This window comes from Cynocephalus volans, chromosome 1, assembly GCF_027409185.1.
Source record: "Cynocephalus volans isolate mCynVol1 chromosome 1, mCynVol1.pri, whole genome shotgun sequence".
NCBI classification, from domain to species: Eukaryota; Metazoa; Chordata; class Mammalia; order Dermoptera; family Cynocephalidae; genus Cynocephalus; species Cynocephalus volans.
In genome coordinates, this window is record NC_084460.1 from 313,376 (window position 1) to 337,466 (window position 24,091).

At 44.3% G+C, this 24,091-nt stretch overlaps 1 protein-coding gene across 1 annotated transcript; it reads left to right on the top strand.

Moving 5' to 3' along the window:
• Positions 1 to 1,056: 1,056 nt before the first annotated feature.
• Positions 1,057 to 5,741, top strand: MLF2 (myeloid leukemia factor 2). Its single transcript, XM_063106614.1, has 9 exons — positions 1,057 to 1,241; positions 1,812 to 1,889; positions 2,134 to 2,260; positions 2,517 to 2,552; positions 3,169 to 3,222; positions 3,797 to 3,925; positions 4,103 to 4,262; positions 4,861 to 5,071; positions 5,223 to 5,741. Exons 2-8 carry the CDS (start codon positions 1,840 to 1,842, stop codon positions 5,046 to 5,048), a joined length of 744 nt encoding a protein of 247 aa, XP_062962684.1. The 5' UTR covers positions 1,057 to 1,241; positions 1,812 to 1,839; the 3' UTR covers positions 5,049 to 5,071; positions 5,223 to 5,741.
• Positions 5,742 to 24,091: the final 18,350 nt, after the last annotated feature.

Below are 24,091 nucleotides of genomic sequence, written 5' to 3' on the forward strand. Positions count from 1 at the left end.
TGACTCTAGTTTAAAGTCCATACTAGACAGTCCAAATCCCCTGATCCCAAGGGGGAGGGCCCTTCTCTCCAGCAGAGCCACATTTTATGCAAGACATTTAGTATGTCAAAGTATCAGTCTCTGGCCTTGGAGTCAGTTCTCCTGAGCTCTGTTTTTAGCTCCACCCCTGGTGATCCTGGTTAACTGAGCTCTCCACCCCTTTCTTCTCCCAAACTTTAGACCCTTGACCTACCTACCTGACTAGAGGCAAGAAAGATCAATGCCAGGACTGGGAGCTTTTGATGGCACAAAGGCTAGTGAAAAGAAAGGGGAAATGAGCACTAAACTCAAAGATTCTGAGCTTTTCCCCAGTCCGACCCTTCACAGACTGGTAACTGAGGGGTCCAGGAGCCTCGCCAACACCAGTTCCCAAGGGGCTGTAGTTCCAGCCTGGCCGCGGGGCGCCATCTGGCGGCCAGTCCGCCCAACCTGGATTCTCTTCGCCCCATTCCGACTTGTCGAAGCCTGAACTAGACCTGGGCTGGAGAGTTGTCACCTCCTCCCCAGCGTCACTTCGAGGACCCCGCCCTGCCAAGACGCTCCTCCTCCTCCCGGAGGGGACAGGCCAAGCGCCTCCTCCGCAGAAATGCTGCCCTTCCTCCTCCGGCTGAACGGCTTCCCCAGTAGAAAATCTGTTTAAAGCTCCCCCCAGGGATCCGCCCCTCCCCCATGGGTGTCTGTCCCTCGTCCTCCTCTTTCCCCTGGGAGAACGTGCTGCACCGCCCTCCCCCTCGTCACCCCCAGCCCGGTCCCTCCGGAGGAATGGATTTCTCTCCTCCTACATCCACCCTTACAGGGAGCCTCTTTCTGTCCACAGAACCCAAATCCAGATTACTAAGGAGGCTTTCCCTCCCCTCGACCGCAGAGCACCCCACCTGGCCCCAGGGACCGTTCCCACCGCCCCACCGCCCCAGGACGCGGTGCTAGCCCCCTCCCCACCCACGCCAGCGGGCGGGGCTCCCGCGGCCCGGCCCCGGGTGGGCGGGTCTGTCGTGACGTCACTTCCGCCCGGGCCTGGCCGAGGTTCGGGCTCCCTGGGCCGAGGCGGGGTACAGAGGTGGCAGCTGTGGGAGGAGGCGGCGCGGGAGAACGAGGCGCTCAAGCCCGGACCAATCCCCGTGTGCCGGGCCGCGGTCCTGATCCTGCAGCGCACTGGGAAGCGAAACCGGCCGGATGGGCCCCTGAGCCCGGATCGGGGACCGGTGAGGCTCGAGCAGAGCGGGCAGCCTGGGCCGGGGCGGAAGCGTGCCCGCGGGGCTGCAGGGTCGGGGAGCCTGGGATGCGGGGAGGGGAGAGGGTCAGGCCTACCTCTCCCGTTCGCCCGGCGGAAAGGAAGGTGCTGGGGGCGCCGCGGACAGGCGCGGTGGGATGGCGAGGTCCGCCGGGGGGAGGCCTGACAGCGGCTGAGCGTGAGAAGAGGCGGGGTCGGCGGGGTCATTAATGGGGTGGAGGGCCGGCCCTTGGGATTCTCATCCAGAACAGTGGCGTCGGGGGAGGAGGGAGGAGTGTGCTCCTGGCTAGGGGTTGGGAAGAGGGTGGCTCTGAGTGGGGGAGGCAAAAAACTGACAGGCTTGGAAAAATTTTCCATTGCCCTAGTTGAGAGAGGGGTTTGAAGAGCTCTCCCACACCTCCCTAGAGGGCTGTGTGGAGCACGTGGAGAAGGGTCTCCCTGGAGTTTGGGGGTCAGTTACAGTATTTGGAAAGGACAGTGCTCTGAGAGTCCCTCCACTGAGCGGCCGCCTCCAAGTGTCTGAGCCTCCACATCTTTACAGTGTGGAGCCCCCTGGAGCTGAGATCAGGATGTTCCGCTTCATGAGAGACGTGGAGCCCGAGGATCCCATGTTCTTGATGTGAGTGCTCCCTCCCCCTGCTCTAGAGTCCTCATCCCACTCCACTTCAGGTCTCTGAGCAGTTCAGACAGACAGCTGGGCTCCCGTTGCTGGGAATGGCTGGATACTCAGCTCCAGCTCTGACTTAAAGGGAAGCAGGCATCTGTGCTACTGTTCCCAATGACTGTTTTCATGTGGTGGGGGGGGGGGGGTGTTGATGGCTCGGCCCTTCTTCATGCACCTGTACTATCTGCTCACTCCACAGGGACCCCTTTGCTATTCACCGTCAGCATATGAGCCGTATGTTGTCAGGTGGCTTTGGATATAGCCCCTTCCTCAGCATCACAGATGGCAACATGCCAGGGACCAGGCCTGCCAGCCGCAGGATGCAGGTAATGGTGCTGAAATAAACCTGAGACCCAAAGAAAAGTTAGTGGGTGGTTAGTAAAGCACTTTATTTCTCTTGCACTGCAGCCAACTTAGCAAGTGAAATGATCTTGTAGGACTGGGGGAATGGGTCTGGGAAAAGGGCTTTGTGAATCCTTTTGAGAGGAGGATGGGAAAAAAAAATGAGGTCATGGGCCTGGTTTGGGATTGTAACGAGATAGGATGTGGTCTCTAATTTCTGTTCCTCATGTGTTCTTGTAGGCTGGGGCCGTCTCCCCCTTTGGGATGCTGGGAATGGTGAGTCCTTATCTCTCCCTGTGTCTTTCCATCTTAGATGCACTCTATAACCTTAGATGTTACTTCCAGATGTTCCTTTTTGGAATAGCCTCATGGGTAACCCCAGAATCTTTTCTTTATAGTGTTCACAGAGCTCTGAGCCTGTTGGGTGCTATGAGTCTTTTGAGTTAAAGAGGTTATTGACTTCTGTACTCCTAAGAATATGTACTCATTAGAAAGATGTAACTGTCTAGCAAAGTTTGTCCTTTTGAGGAGGGAGGTGCAGTTGAAGGGTCACCCAGAGATGGTTTTTAGTAGATTTTAACAGTTCTAGGCCCTACCTCTTTAGAGGTTAAAATCCATTAACTTTGGCTTACTTCCTAAAGATAGGGGGAAATATGGCAGTCAGGAGAAGGAAAATTGGACCAGAGGAGCTATAGAGACTGGGGAGAAGGTTGGCAGTTTACAGGAGGAGAAACATGAGTGTTCTGGTCATGTTAATGGAGCATGAGAAAGACCAGTTGCTAGATGAGAAGGAAGAAGAGAAAGGGAATGTGTAGTCATGTGGCTAGTGGGTACCTAAACAAGATCTGAGCACTGACTTTTTTCCCCCCCGTTTTCTGTCCCTTTCCTCCAGTCAGGTGGCTTCATGGACATGTTTGGGATGATGAATGACATGATTGGGAACATGGTGAGACTCCTGCCCCATACCCTTCCCTGGCCTTGTTCTCAATGGTGGTTGGCAGCACCTTGAATCCTCTGAGACAGGGAAGAGTGTGTAGTGAAGGGTTCAAGCTGCATAAAGTAATTGAACCCGGAGAGGACTGGGATCCTGTATCTGCTCTCATGCCTGAAAGTGAAGTAGCAGCAGCACTCTTATTAAATATGTAATTAATGCTCTATCTCTTAAGCTTTTTGTTTATTGCTAATGTAGAGGAATTTATTTATTTATTTATTTATTTATTTTTAAAGATGACTGGTAAGGGAATCTTAACCCTTCTTGACTTGGTGTTGTCAGCACCATGCTCACCCAGTGAGCTAACAGGCCGTCCCTATATGGGATCTGAACCTGCGGCCTTGATGCCATCAGCACCACACTCTCCCGAGTGAGCCATGGGCGGGCCCCAGTGTAGAGGAATTTGGGGGATAACAATGAGTCCTTACATTTTGTGAGAAAGATATGGGCAAGGACAGGCAGCTGAAGGGTGAAATCCCTTTTTCAGAGGGATTCTCCATTCAGTGCTATCCTACCCTTTCCTGCTCAGGAACACATGACAGCTGGAGGCAATTGCCAGACCTTTTCATCCTCCACTGTCATTTCCTACTCCAATACGGGTGATGGTGCCCCTAAGGTCTACCAAGAGACATCAGAGATGCGTTCAGCACCAGGCGGGGTGAGTTGGGGACTCTCCTACTCTCCTGTCCCAGAAAAGGGAGGATTGAGTGCTACCCACAAAAACCCTGGCTTCTTTTTTTCAGGATTGGGATGTGGGTGGTACATTTATCCTGGGATGTTGTAGCCAGGGCTTTAGAAAGGGCAGCTAAGAGTGCCATGTTTTGCCTCATCCCAGATCCGAGAGACACGGAGGACTGTTCGAGACTCAGACAGTGGACTAGAGCAGATGTCCATCGGGCATCACATTCGGGACAGGGCTCACATCCTCCAGCGCTCCCGAAATCACCGCACAGGGGACCAGGAGGAGCGGCAGGACTATATCAACCTAGATGAGAGTGAGTCTTCCTTCTTGCTGCTTCGCCAGCAGTCCCTAGGCCAGTTCCCGAGAGCTAGGAGATACCAGCTTTCTCTCCCCAGCCCAAAGATATTTCTTGGGTAAAGTTATGGATGAGCCCCTTACTCCTTCCTCACTTGGAGTCGTCTTGTCTGATTAGGGGCTGGGTCAGATGCTGGCAGTATGTACTTACCAAGGAAGGGCAAACTTTGTCACTGAAGTCAAATATACCAATACAAATATTGGTAGTATTCTACCCTTCTGCATCTGGGTCAGTTATTTTACTTCCCCTCCCTTTATTTCATTTTTCTCAAATCAGCAAATATTTATGAAGTACCTACTGTGTGTGGGACTACGAGCCTTAACTAAATGTTATCCCACTCCGGATTTCTTCCTTCAGTAGTCATGCCTTAGGCCTGCCAGTGGCTTCCCGGGACCATGTTGCAGCCAGAAGAGCTAAGTGAAGCTGCCGCCCTCCCCGCACACGTCCCCCCCACACTTTCAGCCTCCGTCCCCACTCTTGGTCCTAAAAGGCTGTGGCTCACTTGCTTCTGCCTCAGAAGCCAGGCTGTCCGCACGCTGTATCTCGCTCCTCTTAGGTGAGGCCGCAGCATTTGATGATGAGTGGCGGAGGGAGACATCCCGATTCCGGCAGCAGCGTCCCCTGGAATTTCGACGGCATGAGGTGTCAGGGGGTGGAGGACGAAGGGCTGAGGGGCCTCCCCGCCTGGCCATACAGGGACCTGAGGACTCCCCTTCCCGACAGTCCCGCCGCTACGACTGGTGAGGGCCCCGGGCCCTCGGCCTCTCGTGAGTATTGGAGGGGACGTGTGGGGCGGCGTGGGGTGCGGCGGGGTTGGGCTGGCACGAGCGAGAAGACTGCTCTCGCCGAAGCGGGCATTAAAAGCCCTTCATGTGATTTCCTCCTCCTGACTTGTGTTCAATCTTCTTCCCCCTCCAGGTACAGGCTGAGAGGCTGAGAAATCATCCCCGAAGTAACTGTTCCCCTCCAACTCCCACCCCCAATTTAATATTAAATTAACAGGCAAGCTGGCCCCCCCTCTCCCTGGGGGTCTCAGGGAGAAACTTTCACTGCCCCCTTTACCTACTTTTTCCTTCCTTAATCACCTCACCACCATGACTCCGTCTTCTCATTTTGCTGCTCTGTCGTTGAACCTCCTCACCTTCACCGTTCTGCCCCTGCCAAGCACTGCAGGGTCTTTCGGGGTGAGCTCTGGGTTTAGGGGCCTCCTGCAGCCCTCAGCTCCCCTGGGTCTTTGCCCACCTCTCCCTCAGAGCCCCTGCCGCAGAGGCCATAGCCCTGTCCAGGGCCACACAGGGAGCGACTGGTACCCAACTCTTCCTCCCTCCCCGCTCCCACCCACACAGTCACAAAAATCTTCCCTACACTCTTTTCTGCCTTTATTTTTTGATTTGTGCAACTTGTAACTAGGTGTTTATGGAATAAAGGAGAATGGAAAAAAGACAAGTAGGATTCTGGCTGTACTTCTGATCTCTTCCCTGTTCAGTTCAACCTTCCTGTGCCCTTCTAGTCACCTTGTTATCTTCCCTCCTGTCTCCTGTGTGGCTGCTGAACTCAGAGTTCAAGGCCAGTACATCAGTGGTAGTGACTACAGGACTGTCACAGCACTGGCAGAGGGGAGGCAGCACTCACTGCGCCAGGCTAAGGGATGAGCGTGGAAGCAGCTGTCTCGCTGACTACCTCCCCTGCATTCTGCTGTAACTTCACCCTTTGGGGGTCACGAAGGACACATCTCAGACTTGCCTAAGGAATTTGCTGCCCCTTGGGCAGCTTTTCTGCTCTGGACTGTGGGAGGGAGCACTTGTACAGAGCAACAAGGGGTCTAGACCTTCGAGGGGGAGGAACTGTGGGATCAGCAACATTCCTCAGACCCTGCACCCCCCGTGGTTGACAGTTTGAGCCCAGGGAAGGAGACCAGAGAAGTAACTAAGCTGGAACCTGAGCCGTACTGGAAGGGTGTAAGGAGCTCAAATTTCCCAAGATGTTCACTCTTGCTTTGCCCAGTCAAATGGGTCAGTCTGTTCCTCTTGGAAACTTACTTAATGATGGTAAATGTTTATGAGAGTATGATGATAGTTTCCTCTTTATAAAAACTTCAGTTCTTTTCCATTGATAAGGGCAAAAAGATACTTTTTTTTTTCTTTTAAAGATGACCTTTAAGGGGATCTTAACCCTTGACTTGGTGTTGTCAGCACCACGCTCAGCCAGTGAGCCAACCAGCCATCCCTATATAGGGATCCGAACCTGTGGCCTTGGTGTTATCAGCACCACACTCTCCCAAGTGAGCCACGGGCTGGCCCCAAAAAGACACTCTTAAGGGTCCTCTCAGGGAAGGGAGGTTTTTCCCCATGTCTTTGATAGACAAGTAGATTCAAGAGGATAAGGGGGATTTGTCCAGTTGGTCAACAAGCAGAGAGAAGTTGAGCTGAACAACCAGGCACTGACTTCCTAGTCCAGTGCAGTTCCTCAGTCTCATTAAATAGGGCTGGTGAAAATGCATGACCGGGTCAAGGGGACCCAGTGGCTAAAAGGATCCAGGAATCCAAGAAGTCAAACAGGTGTAGGTGGTTCATCACCACTTGGGTTCTGAACTGTGGATGGTGGCACTCGAAGCATCCAGGCCCTCATCTTTAAGTGTAATCTGTGCTCTGTCCACATAGGCACCTATTTACTTCCTTTGGGAGTGAGAGTAGCTTTCAGCCATCTCCTGAGGAAGCAGTCAGGTGAAAAGGCCCTGGAGTTGTAGACGGAGCCCAGAGGCTCAGTCCTCAGCTCAGCTCTGCTACTAGCCTACTGTGTAGTCTTGGGTAGGCCATTCATGTTCCTGGACCTCAGTTATGCAGGCCCCTTCTAGCTACAGTTCATGCCCCACCTCTCAGCCTGGGTTTCCCTTCCAATGCCCGCACTCATAGGTGTAGTTCTGAGTGGGGGCTGGCACAGGGCGAGGGCTGTCCTGACTTCAGTCTAGCTGAGTCAACCCAATGTTCCACAAGCTCTCTCATTTGAGTTCTGGCTTTCAGGCACATAAACTAATTTTCACCCCTGCGGCCACACTTCAGGCCAACACTTAATCCTGGGGTCTGGGATGAGTTCTTGGCAGGGATATGTTGGGGGAAGTGAGATGTTACCAGCAATAGAGTGAGGTGCTGAAGAACCAGCTCCCTGGCACTGCCTGACCAGTGGGGTGAGAGTGAGGGAACAGATAGGAAAACCATCCTCTGGAGGGATGCTGACATTTTACTTCTGGTCAGCTTTCCATGTGGGCCCAACCTCACAATGGCTACCTCTCAGCTCCTGGCACAGCAAATGTCCAGAGGGCATGGGCAGACTCATTATTTCCCCCGCCCCAGAAAATTATAGGTCTGAAGAGGCTGATACTCGGGGTAGGACTAAACACAATAACACAGAGGAGCAAGATTACGCATAGAGACTGGCATGAGCAAGACTCAGCTCCACCACCTAGCAGCTAGAACTCTGGGAAAGAGTCTTAATCTCACTCGACATCAGTTTCCTGCTTTGTAAAATGAGACTTTAGGCACTGGTGGCAGTGGGGACATGAATTCACACCTCAGAGCTGTGGGAATTAAGTGAGTTAGTGGAAAGTAAGCATCTGACACAGTGCGTGGGATATAAATCACTGCTCTATGTTCCTCATATTTCTCCCCAATTACTGTGTCCTTGTCTTGCTCCTTCAGTGCTCTTGGGTGGTCCCTTATCTCCCATTCCATCCTCAGGACTCCTAAGATACTGCCAGAAACAACCTGGAAATCATCTTACTGGCCTTGAATCACCCCCGCCCTCTGCTCTCCCAGCTACTGACTTTCACCTTTTACCTGTTCCATGCCTCAGCCCCACAGACCAAATAGAAACAAATGTTTTGGGCCACTCTGAGCCTGCAGTTTGGATTTTTTTCCCCCTCCTATTGTAATGGCCCCAGATCCTAGTAATAATACCCTTTCTCCCCCTTTCGCTATCCAATGTCCAAGTCATATAAACTGAGGTTATGCAGAGAGCCAGGAGCTGGCCCACAATAAAAACCCAGCAGTCTGGTCTCCCCACCCACAAGTCCATTTAATTCCATATACCTTCCTGCCCTTATGCTCCCCTCCTTGGGAATGTCATTCCAGGGGCTGAGAGAGCAGCAAGGGCCAAGGATTCCTTCTCTTGGGCCCATTCCAGCTGGGCTAGGAGTAAGAAGAGAGTAGCCTATGCTTTCTCAGACACCACTCTTAGATCACTGGAGTCCTCAGATAGGAGAGGCAGGAAGCAGGTGGGGCTTCACGAGGAGGGGGAGATGAAGATGGGACAGTTAGGCATGGGAGGCCCTGGGAGGTGAGAGAAATGGCCAAGGAGATGGGGGGGGGGGAGCAGAGGGAGGAGACTTTGTGTCGCTGGTTCTCCATAGGAACCTTCCAACTAGCCTCATCCCTGGGATTGCTGGGAGGGGCACAGAGCTAGCGTAGCTTGAGGGACGGGCACCACAAAAGGCCTGGGATGCAGAAGGCTGGCAGCGCTGCTACACAGGGTGGGCCTGAAGTCTCCCGTGCAGACAGGGTCGCCCCCTCTGGGCTCAGGCCCCTCTGGACTGTCTCTGAGATGAGGTGAGCTGGGTTAGCATTCAGAGTTTCTTACCCTTTCTCTTCCCTTTAATATGGTTTTCTTCCTCCCTGAAGACCTTATCTTTTGGATGGGAACAGGGTGCTGCACCTGGTTTCACCCAGCATCCGTCCCCTCCTCTCCATCTGCTCTGTCACCTGCCACCTGGAGAGTCTGTAGGTTCTGGACCATCATCTTCAAGATGTCACTGTACTCCCACCAGGAAGCCATCCAGGTGACTGAAGAGTCTGAGGCTAGGGCATTTGGACACATGAAGCTGGAGGACCTTGGAAAAGGCTGTAAGTGGGACTGAGTTTCTAAAAGAGGGAGCAGAAATGCCTTGGAAAATGTCAAGGTGACACTGAGGTGGGAGATGCTTTGGTAAGAGTAAACAAAGCTGTATTCTTGGAAAACTACCAGTGAAGTTAGATAAAGTTATCCTGTTTGGGGTGGGGGAGATTCCTAATTCACAGGGAATGTGGCAGGAAAGACAGAAACTGATTCCCAATATGAATTCCTAAATTTAATTCCTCAATTTAAGCAAACCTAGTATATGATATAAATGACTTTAGAGTTGAAAAAGACCTTAGAAATCACCTGCTCTTGAACTTCCCAAATGTGGCAGTAGGTCTGCTTTAGACCACTAAAGCAGTCTCGAGGTTGACGAGGATTCAGAAGTGGCTCAGCAACAATCACAGATGTCACCCAAACCCCCAATCCTGTTTTACTATGGAAGAAACAGGCAAGGTGACTTGTTCAACATCATATTGCTACCTTGCAGCATAGCAAGAGCCAAGAACTCACATCGAGGTCGACAAAAATGAAACAAATGTGCTATACAGAATGATTCACCATGGGGGTCCTTTATTTTATTTATTTATTTATTTTTTATTATTTTTTAAACATTTACTTATTCATACTTAACTTTTTTTCTTTTCTTTTCTTTTTTTTTAAAAATTTTATTTTGTCGATATACATTGTGGCTGATTATTGCTCCCCATCACCAAAACCTCCCTCCCTTCTCCCTCCCTCCCTCCCCCCCCCCAACAATGTCCTTTCTGTTTGCTTGTCGTATCAACTTCAAATAATTGTGGTTGTTATATCTTCTTCCCCCGCCCCCCCGGTTTTTGTGTGTGTGCGTGTGTGTGTGTGTGTGTGTGTGTGAATTTATATATTAATTTTTAGCTCCCACCAATAAGTGAGAACATGTGGTATTTCTCTTTCTGTGCCTGACTTGTTTCACTTAATATAATTCTCTCAAGGTCCATCCATGTTGTTGCAAATGGCAGTATTTCATTCGTTTTTATAGCTGAGTAGTATTCCATTGTGTAAATGTACCACATTTTCCGTATCCACTCATCTGATGATGGGCATTTGGGCTGGTTCCAACTCTTGGCTATTGTAAAGAGTGCTGCGATAAACATTGGGAAACAGGTATACCTTCGACTTGATGATTTCCATTCCTCTGGGTATATTCCCAACAGTGGGATAGCTGGGTCATATGGTAGATCTATCTGCAATTGTTTGAGGAACCTCCATACCATTTTCCATAGAGGCTGCACCATTTTGCAGTCCCACCAACAATGTATGAGAGTTCCTTTTTCTCCGCAGCCTCGCCAGCATTTATCGTTCATAGTCTTTTGGATTTTAGCCATCCTAACTGGGGTTAGATGGTATCTCAATGTGGTTTTGATTTGCATTTCCCGGATGCTGAGTGATGTTGAGCATTTTTTCATATGTCTGCTGGCCATTTGTATATCTTCCTTAGAGAAATGCCTACTTAGCTCTTTTGCCCATTTCTTAATTGGGTTGCTTGTTTTCTTCTTGTAAAGTTGTTTGAGTTCCTTATATATTCTGGATATTAATCCTCTGTCAGATGTATATTTTGCAAATATTTTCTCCCACTCTGTTGGTTGTCTTTTAACTCTTTTAATTGTTTCTTTTGCTGTGCAGAAGCTTTTTAGTTTGATATAATCCCATTTGTTTATTTTTCCTTTGGTTGCCTGTGCTTTTGGGGTCGTATTCATGAAGTCTGTGTCCAGTCCTATTTCCTGAAGTGTTTCTCCTATGTTTTCTTTAAGAAGTTTTATTGTTTCAGGGTGTATATTTAAATCCTTAATCCATTTTGAGTTGATTTTAGTATACAGTGAGAGGTATGGATCTAGTTTCATTCTCCTGCATATGGATATCCAGTTATCCCAGCACCATTTGCTGAAGAGGCAGTCCCTTCGCCAGTGAATAGGCTTGGTGCCTTTGTCAAAGATCAGATGGCAGTAAGTATGTGGGTTGATTTCTGGATTCTCTATTCTATTCCATTGGTCAGTGTGTCTGTTTTTATGCCAGTACCATACTGTTTTGGTTATTATAGCTTTGTAGTATAGCTTAAAGTCAGGTAGTGTTATGCCTCCAGCTTTATTTTTTTTGCTCAGCATTGCTTTGGCTATGTGTGGTCTTTTATTGTTCCATATAAATGTCTGAATAGTTTTTTCCATTTCTGAGAAAAACGTCTTTGGAATTTTGATGGGGATTGCATTTAATTTGTATATCACTTTGGGTAGTATGGACATTTTCACTATGTTGATTCTTCCAATCCAAGAGCATGGGATATCTTTCCATCTTCTTGTATCCTCTCTAATTTCTCTCAGCAGTGGTTTGTAGTTCTCATTATAGAGATTTTTCACCTCCTTGGTTAACTCAATTCCTAAGTATTTTTTTTTTTTGGTGGCTATTGTAAATGGGCAGGCTTTCTTGATTTCTCTTTCTGCATGTTCACTATTGGAGAAAAGAAATGCTACTGATTTTTGTGTGTTGATTTTGTATCCTGCTACTGTGCTGAAATCATTTATTAATTCCAACAGTTTTTTTTGTAGAGGTTTTAGGCTGTTCGACATATAGGACCATGTCATCTGCAAACAGGAAAAGTTTGACTTCATCTTTTCCCATCTGGATGCCCTTTATTTCCTTCTCTTCTCTGATTGCTCTGGCTAGTACTTCCAACACTATGTTGAATAGGAGTGGTGAGAGTGGGCATCCTTGTCTAGTTCCTGTTCTTAAAGGAAAAGCTTTCAGCTTTTCCCCATTCAGGATGATATTGGCAGTGGGTTTGGCATATATGGCTTTAATTATGTGGAGATACTTTCCTTCTATACCTAACTTATAGAGGGTCTTTGTCATGAATGAGTGCTGAACTTTATCAAATGCTTTTTCAGCATCTATAGAGATGATCATATGGTCCTTTGAGTTTATTAATATGGTGTATCACATTTATTGATTTGCGTATGTTGAACCAACCTTGCATCCCTGGGATGAATCCCACTTGATCGTGATGAATAATTTTACATATGTGTTGCTGTATTCTGTTTGCTAGTATTTTAGTGAGGATTTTTGCCTCTATATTCATCAAGGATATCGGCCTGTAGTTTTCTTTTTTGGTTATATCTTTACCTGGTTTTGGTATCAGGATTATGTTTGCTTCATAGAATGAGTTTGGGAGATTTGCATCCGTTTCAATCTTTTGGAATAGTTTGTAAAGAATCGGTATCAATTCCTCTTTGAATGTTTGGTAAAATTCTGCTGTGAATCCATCTGGTCCTGGGCTTTTCTTTGTTGGGAGCCTTTTGATAACAGCTTCAATCTCCTTTATTGTTATTGGTCTGTTCAGATTTTCTACGTCTTCACGGTTCAGTTTTGGGAGCTTGTGTGTGTCCAGAAATTTATCCATTTCCTCCAGATTTTCAAATTTGTTGGCATATAGTTGTTTATAGTAGTCTCGAATGATTCCTTGTATTTCAGATGAATCAGTTGTAATATCGCCTTTTTCATTTCTAATTTTTGTTATTTGAGTCTTCTCTCTTCTTTTTTTTGTTAGCCATGCTAATGGTTTGTCAATTTTATTTATCTTTTCAAAAAACCAACTTTTTGATTCGTTGATCTTTTGAATTGTTTTTTGGTTTTCAATTTCATTCAGTTCTGCTCTGATCTTAATGATTTCTTTCCGTCTGCTAACTTTAGGTTTGGATTGTTCTTGTTTTTCTAGATGTTTAAGGTGAAGTGTTAGGTTGTTCACTTGCCATCTTTCCATTCTTCTGAAGTGAGCATGTAATGCAATAAATTTCCCCCTCAATACTGCTTTTGCAGTATCCCACAGGTTTTGGTATGATGTATCATTGTTTTCATTAGTTTCAATAAACTTTTTGATTTCCTGCTTGATTTCTTCTTGGACCCATATGTCATTAAGTAGAATGCTGTTTAATTTCCATGTGTTTGTATAGTTTCCAGAGTTTCGTTTGTTATTAATTTCTAGTTTTAATCCATTGTGGTCTGAGAAGATACATGGGATAATTCCAATTTTTTTGAATTTATTGAGACTTGATTTGTGACCTAATATGTGATCTATCCTGGAGAATGATCCAAGTGCTGATGAGAAGAATGAATATTCTGAGGTTGTTGGGTGGAATGTTCTGTAGATATCTGCCAATTCCAATTGGTCTAGAGTCTTGTTTAGATCTTGTGTTTCTCTACTGATTCTTTGCCTAGATGATCTGTCTAATGTTGACAGTGGGGTGATCAGGTCTCCTGCTATTATGGTATTAGTGTCTATTTCCTTCTTTAGGTCTAATAGAGTTTGTTTTATAAATCTGGCTGCTCCAACATTGGGTGCGTACATATTTATGATTGTTACATCTTCTTGATGGATCAGTCCTTTTATCATTAAGTAGTGTCCCTCATTGTCTCTTTTTATGGTTTTTAGTTTAAAGTCTATTTTGTCAGATATAAGAATAGCTACTCTAGCTCGTTTTTCTTTTCTGTTTGCATGGTAAATCTTTTTCCATCCTTTCACTCTTAGTCTGTGTGAATCTTTATGGGTGAGGTGGGTCTCTTGTAGGCAGCATATAGTTGGGTCCTGCTTTTTGATCCAGTCAGCCAGTCTGTGTCTTTTAATTGGAGAATTTAAGCCTTTTACATTAAGAGTTGTTATTGAAAGGTGTTGATTTATTCCTAGCATTTTAGTGGTTGTTTGGTTGTCTTAGGTGTCTTTTGTTCCTTGCTTTCTGATTTACTGTTTGGTTTCTTTGTTTGTTGGTTCCTTAGGTTGTAGATAGTGTTTTTGTTAGCTTGTTTTGTCTTCATGAATGCCATTTTTATTGTACTAGTGGGTTTAGATTTTTCTTAGGTTTTTATGGCAGTGGTAGTTATTTTTCAGGAACCAAACCCAGTACTCCCTTGCGGATTTCTTGTAAGGGTGGTCGTGTGGTAGTGAACTCCCACAGTTTTTGTTTGTCTGAGAAATATACTATTTGCCCCTCATTTCGGAAGGATAGCCTTGCAGGGTAGAGTATTCTTGGCTGGCAATCTTTGTCTTTTAGTATTTTGAAAATATCATCCCATTCCTTTCTAGCTTTTAGGGTTTGTGATTAAAAGTCTGATGTTAACCTGATTGGGGCTCCCTTATAGGTGATTTGCCGCTTCTCTCTTGCAGCTTTTAAGATTCTCTCTTTGTCTCTGAGTTTTGCCAATTTGACTATGACATGTCTTGGAGAGGGTCTCTTTGGGTTGAATACATTTGGAGATCGTTGAGCTTCCTGGATCTGAAGATCTGTGATTTTTCCTATACCTGGGAAGTTTTCTGCCACTATTTTGTTGAATATGTTTTCAATGGAATCTCCATTTTCCTCCCCTTCTGGAATACCCATGACTCGGATATTTGATCGCTTAAGGTTGTCTGATATCTCTCTCAGATTTTCTTCAATGTCCTTGATTCTTTTTTCTTTCTTTTTGTCTGCTTGTGTTATTTCAAACAGCCCATCTTCAAGTTCAGAGGTTCTCTCTTCAACTTCGACAAGCCTGCTGGTTAAACTCTCCGTTGTGTTTTTTATTTCGCTGAATAACTTCTTCAGTTCAGCAAATTCTGCTACATTTTTTTTTCAGGACATTGATTTCCTTGTACATTTCCTCTTTCAGATCCTGTATACTTTTCCTCATTTCATCATGATGTCTAGCTGAGTTTTCTTGTATCTCATTCAGTTTCCTTAGAATTATCACTCGAAATTCCTTGTCAGTCGTTTCAAGGGCTTCTTGTTCTATAGGATCTAGAGTTTGAGATTTATTAACTTTTGGTGGTGTACTTTCTTGATTTTTTTGTATTTCTGGTATCTTTTTTTTTGTTTATTCATTGTGGCAGGGGGTTTCACAGTCCACCGGTTTGAGACTAATGACTAACTAGGATGTTGCTGTGGTTGCCAATTTCGTATGGCTCCCGCCGTGACTGCTCAGTTGGCCTCTAGTGCCTTCTGTGTGTGGTTGCCTCAGGTCTTGGGCTTCTCCGGGGAGCCACCTTTCTGGTCAGCTTGGACTCTGCTGGGCTGGTGGATCACGTACCACAGGGTGTGTGATCTCTGTTGAGCTTTCACTTTCTGTACAGGACTTCTCCCTGTTCCGTGTGCTCTGTCCCAGGCTGTTAGATTGTGCAGTGGCGACCCCACCGGGTGTGTGGTTTCTGTCGAGTCTCCGCCTCCCTGGCCGCACGTCTCCCCACTCTGTGAGCACTGTGCTGGGCTGGGGCGTGTCTTCTGCACCCCTCATCTATCAGCTGGGCCTTCAAGACCCTGCTCGGCACTGCCTCGCCCAGGAGGTCTACCAGGTTTCTGCTAGGCACAGACGACCGGTCTCTCTGGGTGCCTTTGTAGCACTATGTAGATCTTTCTCCGGTCTTGTTCACATTTGTATCCCCCCAGTATAAACCGAGTCTAGCGCCCACCTGCAGCCTGCTCTCCGGCAGGTTCAAGCGGATCTGGGAACTCTCCTACCACACTATTCCCAACCAGAAATTCGTTAGGCTTTTTTCCAAACTGGTGGCCACAGAGATGGTCTCCAGGGGGTCCTTTAAATAGAAAGTTCCTTGATGGTTTAAAAAAATTGTTTTTATATAAAATTTACCCAAATAACAGCATAGTGTTTAAAATGATGGCTGCTAGCAAGCCAGTAAACCAGTATGTCTGGTTTTCAGTATTTAAAAATCTACAGTAAATTGTGTGTGTGTGTGTGTGTGTGTGTACACAGTTCCACGAGTTTTAACACATGTACCGATTTGTGTCACCAGTCAGGATCAAAACAGTTCCATCACCCCCCAAAACTCTCTCCTGCTGCTCCTTTGTAGTCACACCCTTCCTCCAATCCTAACCCCTGGCAATTACTGATTTGTTCTCCATTGCTATAGTTTCGTCTTTTCCAGAATGTTATATAATGAAATCATAGTGTAACATTTTGAAGGTGGCTCGTTCACTCAGCATAATGCCTTTGAGACTCACTCATGTTTTTGTATTAATAGTTCATTCCTTTTTATATTGCTCAGTAGTATTCCATAGTGTGTCTGTTCAAATTAGTCCTGATGTGTTATCTTTTTTGCACACTGCTAGATTCAGTTTTCAATGTTTTATTGAAGTTTGTTTTGTTTTGTTATTGTTTTTCAGTGGCCAGCCGGTATGGGAATCCAAGCCCTTGACCTTGGTGTTATAACACCGCACTCTAACCAACTGAGCTAACCGGCCAGACCTCCCGTTGTGTGTTTATAGTATATCCATTCACCATCAAAGAACATTTGGGGCATTTAGTTTTTGACAACTATGAACAGAGCTACTGTAAACATTCGTGTACAGGTATTTGTGTGAACGTAAATTTTCATTTCTTTAGGAATGAAATGGAGTGGGATTGTTGGGTCATATGGTAAGTATTTAACTTTATAAGAAAATGCCAAACTGTTTTCCAGAGTGGCTGCTCCATTTTGCGTTCCCACCACCAATTTAAGAGTTCCAGTTGCTTCGCATCCTCGCCAGCAGCTGGCACAGTCAGTTTTGTCTTATTTTAGCTTATTCTAATAGGTGGATAGGTATTCCAGTCATTCTAGCAGATATCTCATCGGAGTTTCAACTTGTATTTCCTTAGTAGCTAATGCTGTGGAGCATGTTCTCATGAGCTTATTTGCCATTCTTACAGCCTCTTTGACGAAGTGTTGAAGGCTTTTGCCTGTTTTTAAAAAATGGGTTATTTTCTTACTGTTAAATTTTGAGAGTTCTTAATATATTCTGGTTCCAAGTCCTTTGTTAGATAGATTTGCAAATATTTTCTTCCATTCTGTAGTTTGTCCTTTCTTCCTCTTAACGTTGTCTTCCTCAGAGCAAAAGTTTTGAATTTTGAAGTCCAACTTACCATTTCTTTCTTTTATGAATGGTGCTTTTGAACTCATGTCTAAGAACTTTTTGCCTGACTCCAGGTAACTAAGATATTCTGTGTTATCTTCTAAAAGTTTTATAGTTGTACATTTTATATTTATATCTTTCTTGGGTGAATTTTGGCAAATTGTGGCTTTCAAGGTGTCTTAGTCTGTTTTGTGCTGCTATAACAGAATACCTGAGACTGGGTAATTTATAAAAAGCAGAAATTTATTTCTCATAGCTCTGGAAGCTGGGAAGTACAGTATCAAGGCACCAGCAAGTTTGCTGTCTGATAAGGGCCTGGTCTCCACTCCCAAGATGGCACTTTGAGTGCTGCATCCTCGAGGGGAGGCACACTGTTCCTCACACGGCAGAAGAGTAAATCCACTCCTAAAAGAAAAGCCCTTTATACAGCAGTATTAATCCATTTATGAGGGTCCTAATATCTTCCATTGGATCCCACCTTCCAACACTGTTGCATTAGGGATTAAATTTCAACACGAGTTTTGGAGGGGACAAAAATATTCTTGCTATAGCACAAAGAATTGGTCCATTTCATCTAAGCTGTTGAATTTGTGTGTGTAGAATTGTTTGTAGCATTTCCTTATTAACCTTTGAGGTCCGGTGGTAATCTCTTTTCTCCTTTATTCCTGATATTGGTAATTTGTGTTTTCTCTCCTTTTTTTTTTTTTCTTCTTTTTTTGTTAGCATGGCTAGAGTTTTATCAATTTTATTGATCATTCCAAAGAACCAACTTTTGGTTCTACTGACTTTTTTCTATTGTTTTTCTGTTTTCAATTTCCTTACTTTCTATTATTTTTTCTCCCTTCTGCTTGTTTTGGGTTTATTTTTGCCCTTTTTTATTATTTCTTCTCAAAGTAGAAGTGTAGATGTTGACTTGAGACCTTTCTTCTTTTCTAAGGTTTTTTTTTTTTTTTTTTTTTGGCAGCTGGCTGGTAAAGGGATCCAAACTCTTGACCTTGGTGTTATAACTCTGAGCTCTAACCAACTGAGCTAACCAGCCAGTCCCTCTAAAATAAGTATATGATGCTATAAATTTCCCTCTTAAGTACTGCATTAGCTGCATCCCACATATTCTGATATTTTGTATTTTCATTTTTGTTATATTCACAATATTTTCTAATTTCTTGAGACTTCCTTTTTGATCCATGGTTTATTTAGAAGTGTGTTATTTAGTTACCAAGTGTCTGGAGATTTCCCTATTTTTCTGTAATTGATTTCTAGTTCAATTTCACTATGGTCTGAAAACAAACTTTGTATAATTTCAATTCTTTTATATTTGTTGAGGTTTGTTTTATGACCCAGGGTACAATGTATCCTGATAAATGTTCCATGTTTGCTTGAAAAAAATCTGTATTCTGCTATGTTGAGGGGGGAAAATCTGTATTCTATGTTATGTTCTATAAATGTCAATTAGGTCCTGTTGTTTGGTCGCATTGTTCAGTTCTGTGTACTTTTATATGCTCCTGATTTTCTGTTTGTTTCTGTTGATTATTGGGAGAAGAATTTTGATGTTAACTATAATTGTGGTCAGTCCATTTTTTTCCTTTGAGATCTATCAGTTTTTGCTTCCATGTAGTTGAACGCATAGATGTTTAGAATGTTATGTCTTCTTGGAAAACTGGACCTTTTGTCATTATGTAATGTTCCTCTTTATTCCTGGTAATTTTCTTTGCCTCGAATTTTACTGATATTCCTACAGCCACTTCAGTTTTCGTCTTAGTATTTGCGTGATACATCCTTTTTTCCATCCTTTTACTTTAGCCCACCTATGTCATACTTAAAGTACATTGTTTGTTTTTGTTTTCTTGGCAGCTGGCTGGTACAGGTATCTGAACCCTTGACCTTGGTGTTCTAACACTGCACCCTAACCACCTGAGCTAACCTGCCAGCCCTAAAGTGGGTTTTTTGAAGACAGCATATAGTTGGGTCTTTAAAATTCATATTGTAATTGGTGTGTTTAGCCATTTACATTTAATATTAGTGTTTGGATTTATTTATATCATTTTATTTGTTTTCTGTTGTTCCCTCTGTTTGTTATTTCCATTTCCACTTTCCAGACTTGCTGTGGTTTATTTAAATGTTATTTAGTATTCCACTTTATCTGTTGTTTTGTTTTCCCACTAAATCTCTTTGTCTATTTTTTTTTCCTTTTTCTTTTTTTAGTGGTTGCTCTAGGGCAGGAATTGGTAAGATTTTTTCTGTAAAGAGCCAGATTGTAAATATGTTTGACTGTGTAGGCCATACAATGTGTGTTGCAATACCCAACTCTGACATGGTAGCAAGAAAACAACCATATAAATATGTAAGGAATGAGATGTAACTATGCTGCAATAAAATTTTATTTACAAAAATAGGCAGTGGGCTGCATTTGGCCTGAGGAATATGGTTTACTAACCCCTACTGTATGGATTACAAAATATATACTTTTCACAGTTTACTTAAAAATTGTTTTACCACTTCAAGTAAACTTAGAAATTTTACCACTGCATTCTGATGTTAAATGACAGAAGAAAAAAAAAAGTAAAAAAAAAAAAATGACAAATGACAAATACTGAAACTCCACATACTGAATACTAAAGATACTTAGTTCCAGGTGAATTTAGAATTAAATTTAAAAATTGTATATAGAGAATTTCTTCTTGAGGAAGCAAACATCAGACAAATTTATAGTTTTTATTTTCAACTGTCAAACATTTTAAGGAGCTTAGAAGAACACAATGGTCTATTACATGCACCACTGCTGTTCTCTTTATTCTTTTTATTTTCCTTTTTTCTTCTTTTTTGTGTGGGAGCAACTGGCTGATATGGGGATCCAAACCCCTGACCTTGGTGTTACACCACCATGCGCTATCCAACTGAGCTAACCGGCCAACCCTTGCTCTTCATTCTTGATGTTCCAAGTTTCCTCTGTCATTTCCCTAATGTCTAAAGAACTTCCTTTAACACTTCTTTTAGAGTCTTCTAATTTTTCCTTCACCTGAGAATATCTTTATTTCACATTCATTCCTGAGTAATATTTTCATTGGATATAGAATTTTGAGTTGACAGTTATTACATTAGTCTGTGTTCTGTTGCTTATAACAGAATACCTGAAATTCTACAACTTACAATGAAATAAAATTTATTTCTTATAGTTTTGGAGGTGGGAGTGTCCAAGGTCCAGAGGGGTGCATTCAATGAGAGCCTTCTTCTGGGTAGAAACTCGCTACAGGGACCCGTGGCACCACAGAATATCACACGGCAAGAGTGGCATGAGCAAGAGCTCTCATACTCACTTGCTCTCCTTATGAAGCCACGAGTGCCACTCCTGTGACAATGCACTAAACCATTAACCCAGCACTCCACAAACTGACTAACACATTCACAAGGGCATAGTCTTCATGATCCAATCACTTCTTAGAGGCCTCACCTTTCAACACTGCCATGTCTGATTCCCCATCCCCTTAACACCATTACAGTGGGGACGAAGGTTCAGTGAGTTTTGGAGGTGGCATTCAATCCACAGCAGTATTTCCTTTCCACACTTTAGAAGTGTCATTCTGGCTCCTCTTGACTTCCATAATTTCTGATGAGAAATCTTCAGTCATCTGAATTATTGTTACCCTATACGAAATGCATTATTTTCCTCTGGATGCTTCTAGTTTTGTCTTTCAGCAATTTGATTATAATGTGCCTAGACATGGATTTCTTTAAGCATATCTTGTTTGCTGTTCACCAAGCTTCTTGAATCTGTGCTTTATTTGCTGTATTTGGGAAGATTTTAGCTGTCTTCTTCAAATATTTTTCTGGTCTATATTCTTTCTCCTCTCCTTCTGGGACTCTGTTGACATGAATTTCAGACCTTTTGGTACTATCGCACAGGTCCCTGAGGCTCTGGTATTCTTAAACATTTTTCTCTCTGTTGTTCAGACTGCATAATTTATATTGATCTCTCTTCAAACTCAGACTCTTTCCTGTATCATCTCCACTCTGCTATTAAACCCATCCATGAATTAATTTTGGTTATTGCTATTTTCTATTTGGTTCATATTTATATCTTCTATTTCTTTGTTGAGTTTTTTTTTGTTTTTACATTGTTTTTGTTTATTATTTATGGCAGCAGGCTGCTAGGGATCCAAACCTGTGACTTTAGTGTTACTAGGACCACACTCTCCCAAGTGAGCTAACTGGCCAGGCCTGCTGAGACTATCTATTTTACATTTGTTCCAAGAGCATTCACCCTTTCTACTTCCAGCATGGTTATACTGCTTTGAAGTTTTTGCTTTAAACTCCAACACCTCTGTCATCTTGGGGTTGGCTGTCTTTTCCTTGGAGAGTTCTTTGTATGGTGAGTAATTTAAGGTCGTACCATGGATATTTTGGCTATTATATTTTGAGACCCTGGGATTTATTATAATATTAAGGAAAATGTTGAATATTAGTTTTAGCAGGTAATCAACCAGGTTAGGTTCAGGCACAAGTTTTGATCTGCCTTTTATACATTGTGGTTCTAACGTCAGTTTAATTTTCTAAGTGTTTGCAGTGCTATTTGGATCTGTCCTGCATGTGTGCCATCCAGCGACCAGTCAAACCTGGACAGTGATCCACTCTGTAGCTCAGTTCACAAAGCCTTAGGTATGCTGATTAGGGTCAGGTCCATGCTTGTACAAGATAAAGTGGAGCCATGTTCACACACTTTTAAGGGACTGTTCTCTTGATTCCCTTCCTGTGATCTCCTGAGATTTTCTGGTTCCCTGGGGATTTCCTTACCAATCTTCTGGCCAAAGAGTTGGGGCTTTGGTTTCTTTACCCTCCTGGGCATTTCCCACTATGAGTCTGGTTCCAGAACCAAGCATCAAGAGAACAGAGCAGGAAAAAAGCAGAGAGAATCTGCCCCACACTCTTGGAACCACAGCCCCTTCATCAGAGTTTTAAGTGCCTGAACAGCTGCTGTTGTCACTGTGCTTCTCTTGCCACTGCCAGCAGGTATTGCCTGGGGCTGGATATAGAAGAGAAAAAGGGAAAAAGCAGCAGGGGATTTCCCCTACCCTCTGATCCTTAGGAGTCCCTTTCCTGCTCCACAGACCTGCAAGAGGGAGCTTCTCTTATAGCCCTTTCAGTTTGTACCTCAGGTGTACTTCCAGGCTTCAGGCTGCCTTTGGGTCCATTCTGGGCAACAGCAGAGGAGCACAAATGATAAACTCACCACTGGTTTAGTGGAACTTTGAATTCCGACTTAGTTCCCTCTGCTACCATTTTCTTTACTGAGATCTCAGATGGCTGCTAAATGAATTCTAAGAGCAGGGGAGAGACAAGGTGGGGTGTGCCTACTCCATTTATAATCTATGTGACCCTGGGCAAGTTACATAACCTCTCTGTACCTACTTTGTCATCTTTAGAAGAGGATAATATTCATATCAATCTCAGAAGGTTGTTGTAGGGATTAAGTGAGTTTATACACATAGGGCACTTTGAATAGTGCCTAACCAAAGTAAGCACCTAATAAATATTCACCTTTATTATTAGCAATTATCATTAAAAATTAGAAAAGAGATTAATAAGACAAAAATGACCCAAAGTCCAATGTCTAGAAAGTATTACCATTATGGTTTAAGTTAGAGTTTTCAGTCAAGATGTACAAACTAATTGAATGACAAATAAACAATAAGTAAAAGTACAGCACTGTATATCCTGCCCCCCAAATTATGCTTTTCATATTAGAGGAGAGGCAGTGGGTCACAAAATGAAGCCTCTCTGCCTTCAGGCCTTCATATCTGACTAGTTTTCCCAAGATGCTCATCCTCCCTCCTCTTTATCAGTCTAACTCCTACTTGGGCTTCTAGTTTCAGTTTAGGGGTCATGTCCTCAGAGAAGTCTTTTCTGACCCAGGCAAGATGCAGATCCCCCTACTAAATGCTTTCCTGTCACCCAATACTTCTTAGCACTTAACCACACTTGTAGTTTATAACCATGGAGTTAAGAACCTCAAAGAATGGGGAAAAATGCTCTCTTGCTCTGAAGATTCTCAAAGATTCAACTTTGCTCACCCTTCTCTCCCAGAAGGTAACTCTGGGCCTCTTTACTTGTTCTCCAAGGCCCTGCAGGAGAAGCATTTTCAGTTGGCCCAAGCTGGCATTAATCTGGGCGAGTGCTTATATAGCTGGGGCTCCACAGCTCAGTGCTGAGTCAATGAGGGTGGAGCAGGCACATTTCCAGTTCACCCCAGAGAATCTAATTTGATAGGAAGGGGGAGGGGGTGCAGTCCAAGAGTTCCCATTTTCATAAGCTCCCCTGATGAATTTGATTCTGGTGGCCCCAGAAACACTGCCTCTTGCAGGCAACTTCTGACATGGCTTCCAAGGATCTCTGCCTTCTGATAGTTGCACCTGTGTAATCTCTACCATTTAGTATAGGCTGAACCTGGTGTCTGGTAAACGTGACGAGATGTCACTTCCATGATTAGATTACAAGAGATTGTGACTTTGCCTTGCTAGTGTTGACTCTCTGGCTCTTGCTGTGATGGGAGAGGGCTACCTGCAGAGCCTCTGGCCAAGTCAGCCAGGGAATGAGGTCCCCAATACAACCACCCATGAAGTAGTGAATCCTACTCACAGCCACTGAGTGAGCCTGGAAGCAAGTCCTTTCCCTTTGAACCCAGAGAGGACTATGGCCCTGCCTAACACCTTGACTGCAGCCTTGGGAGACCGTGAAGCAGAAAACTCAGCTCAACTCTGCCCAGATTCCTTACCCACAAAAACTGAGATAATAAATATGTGCTGTTTTAGGCCACTAAGTTGGAGGGTAATTTGCTACACAGCAATAGATAACTAATATACTGCCTAGACACGTCCCTCTAGATTCTGTTCTGCATATTGACTTTGGAAGATTCACCAAGTGGGGAATTTCTAAGCTCTCTTTCACAGGATGTCATAAAATACTGACTGTAGATATTCTCTGCTCTTCTTGTGCATAAGGACG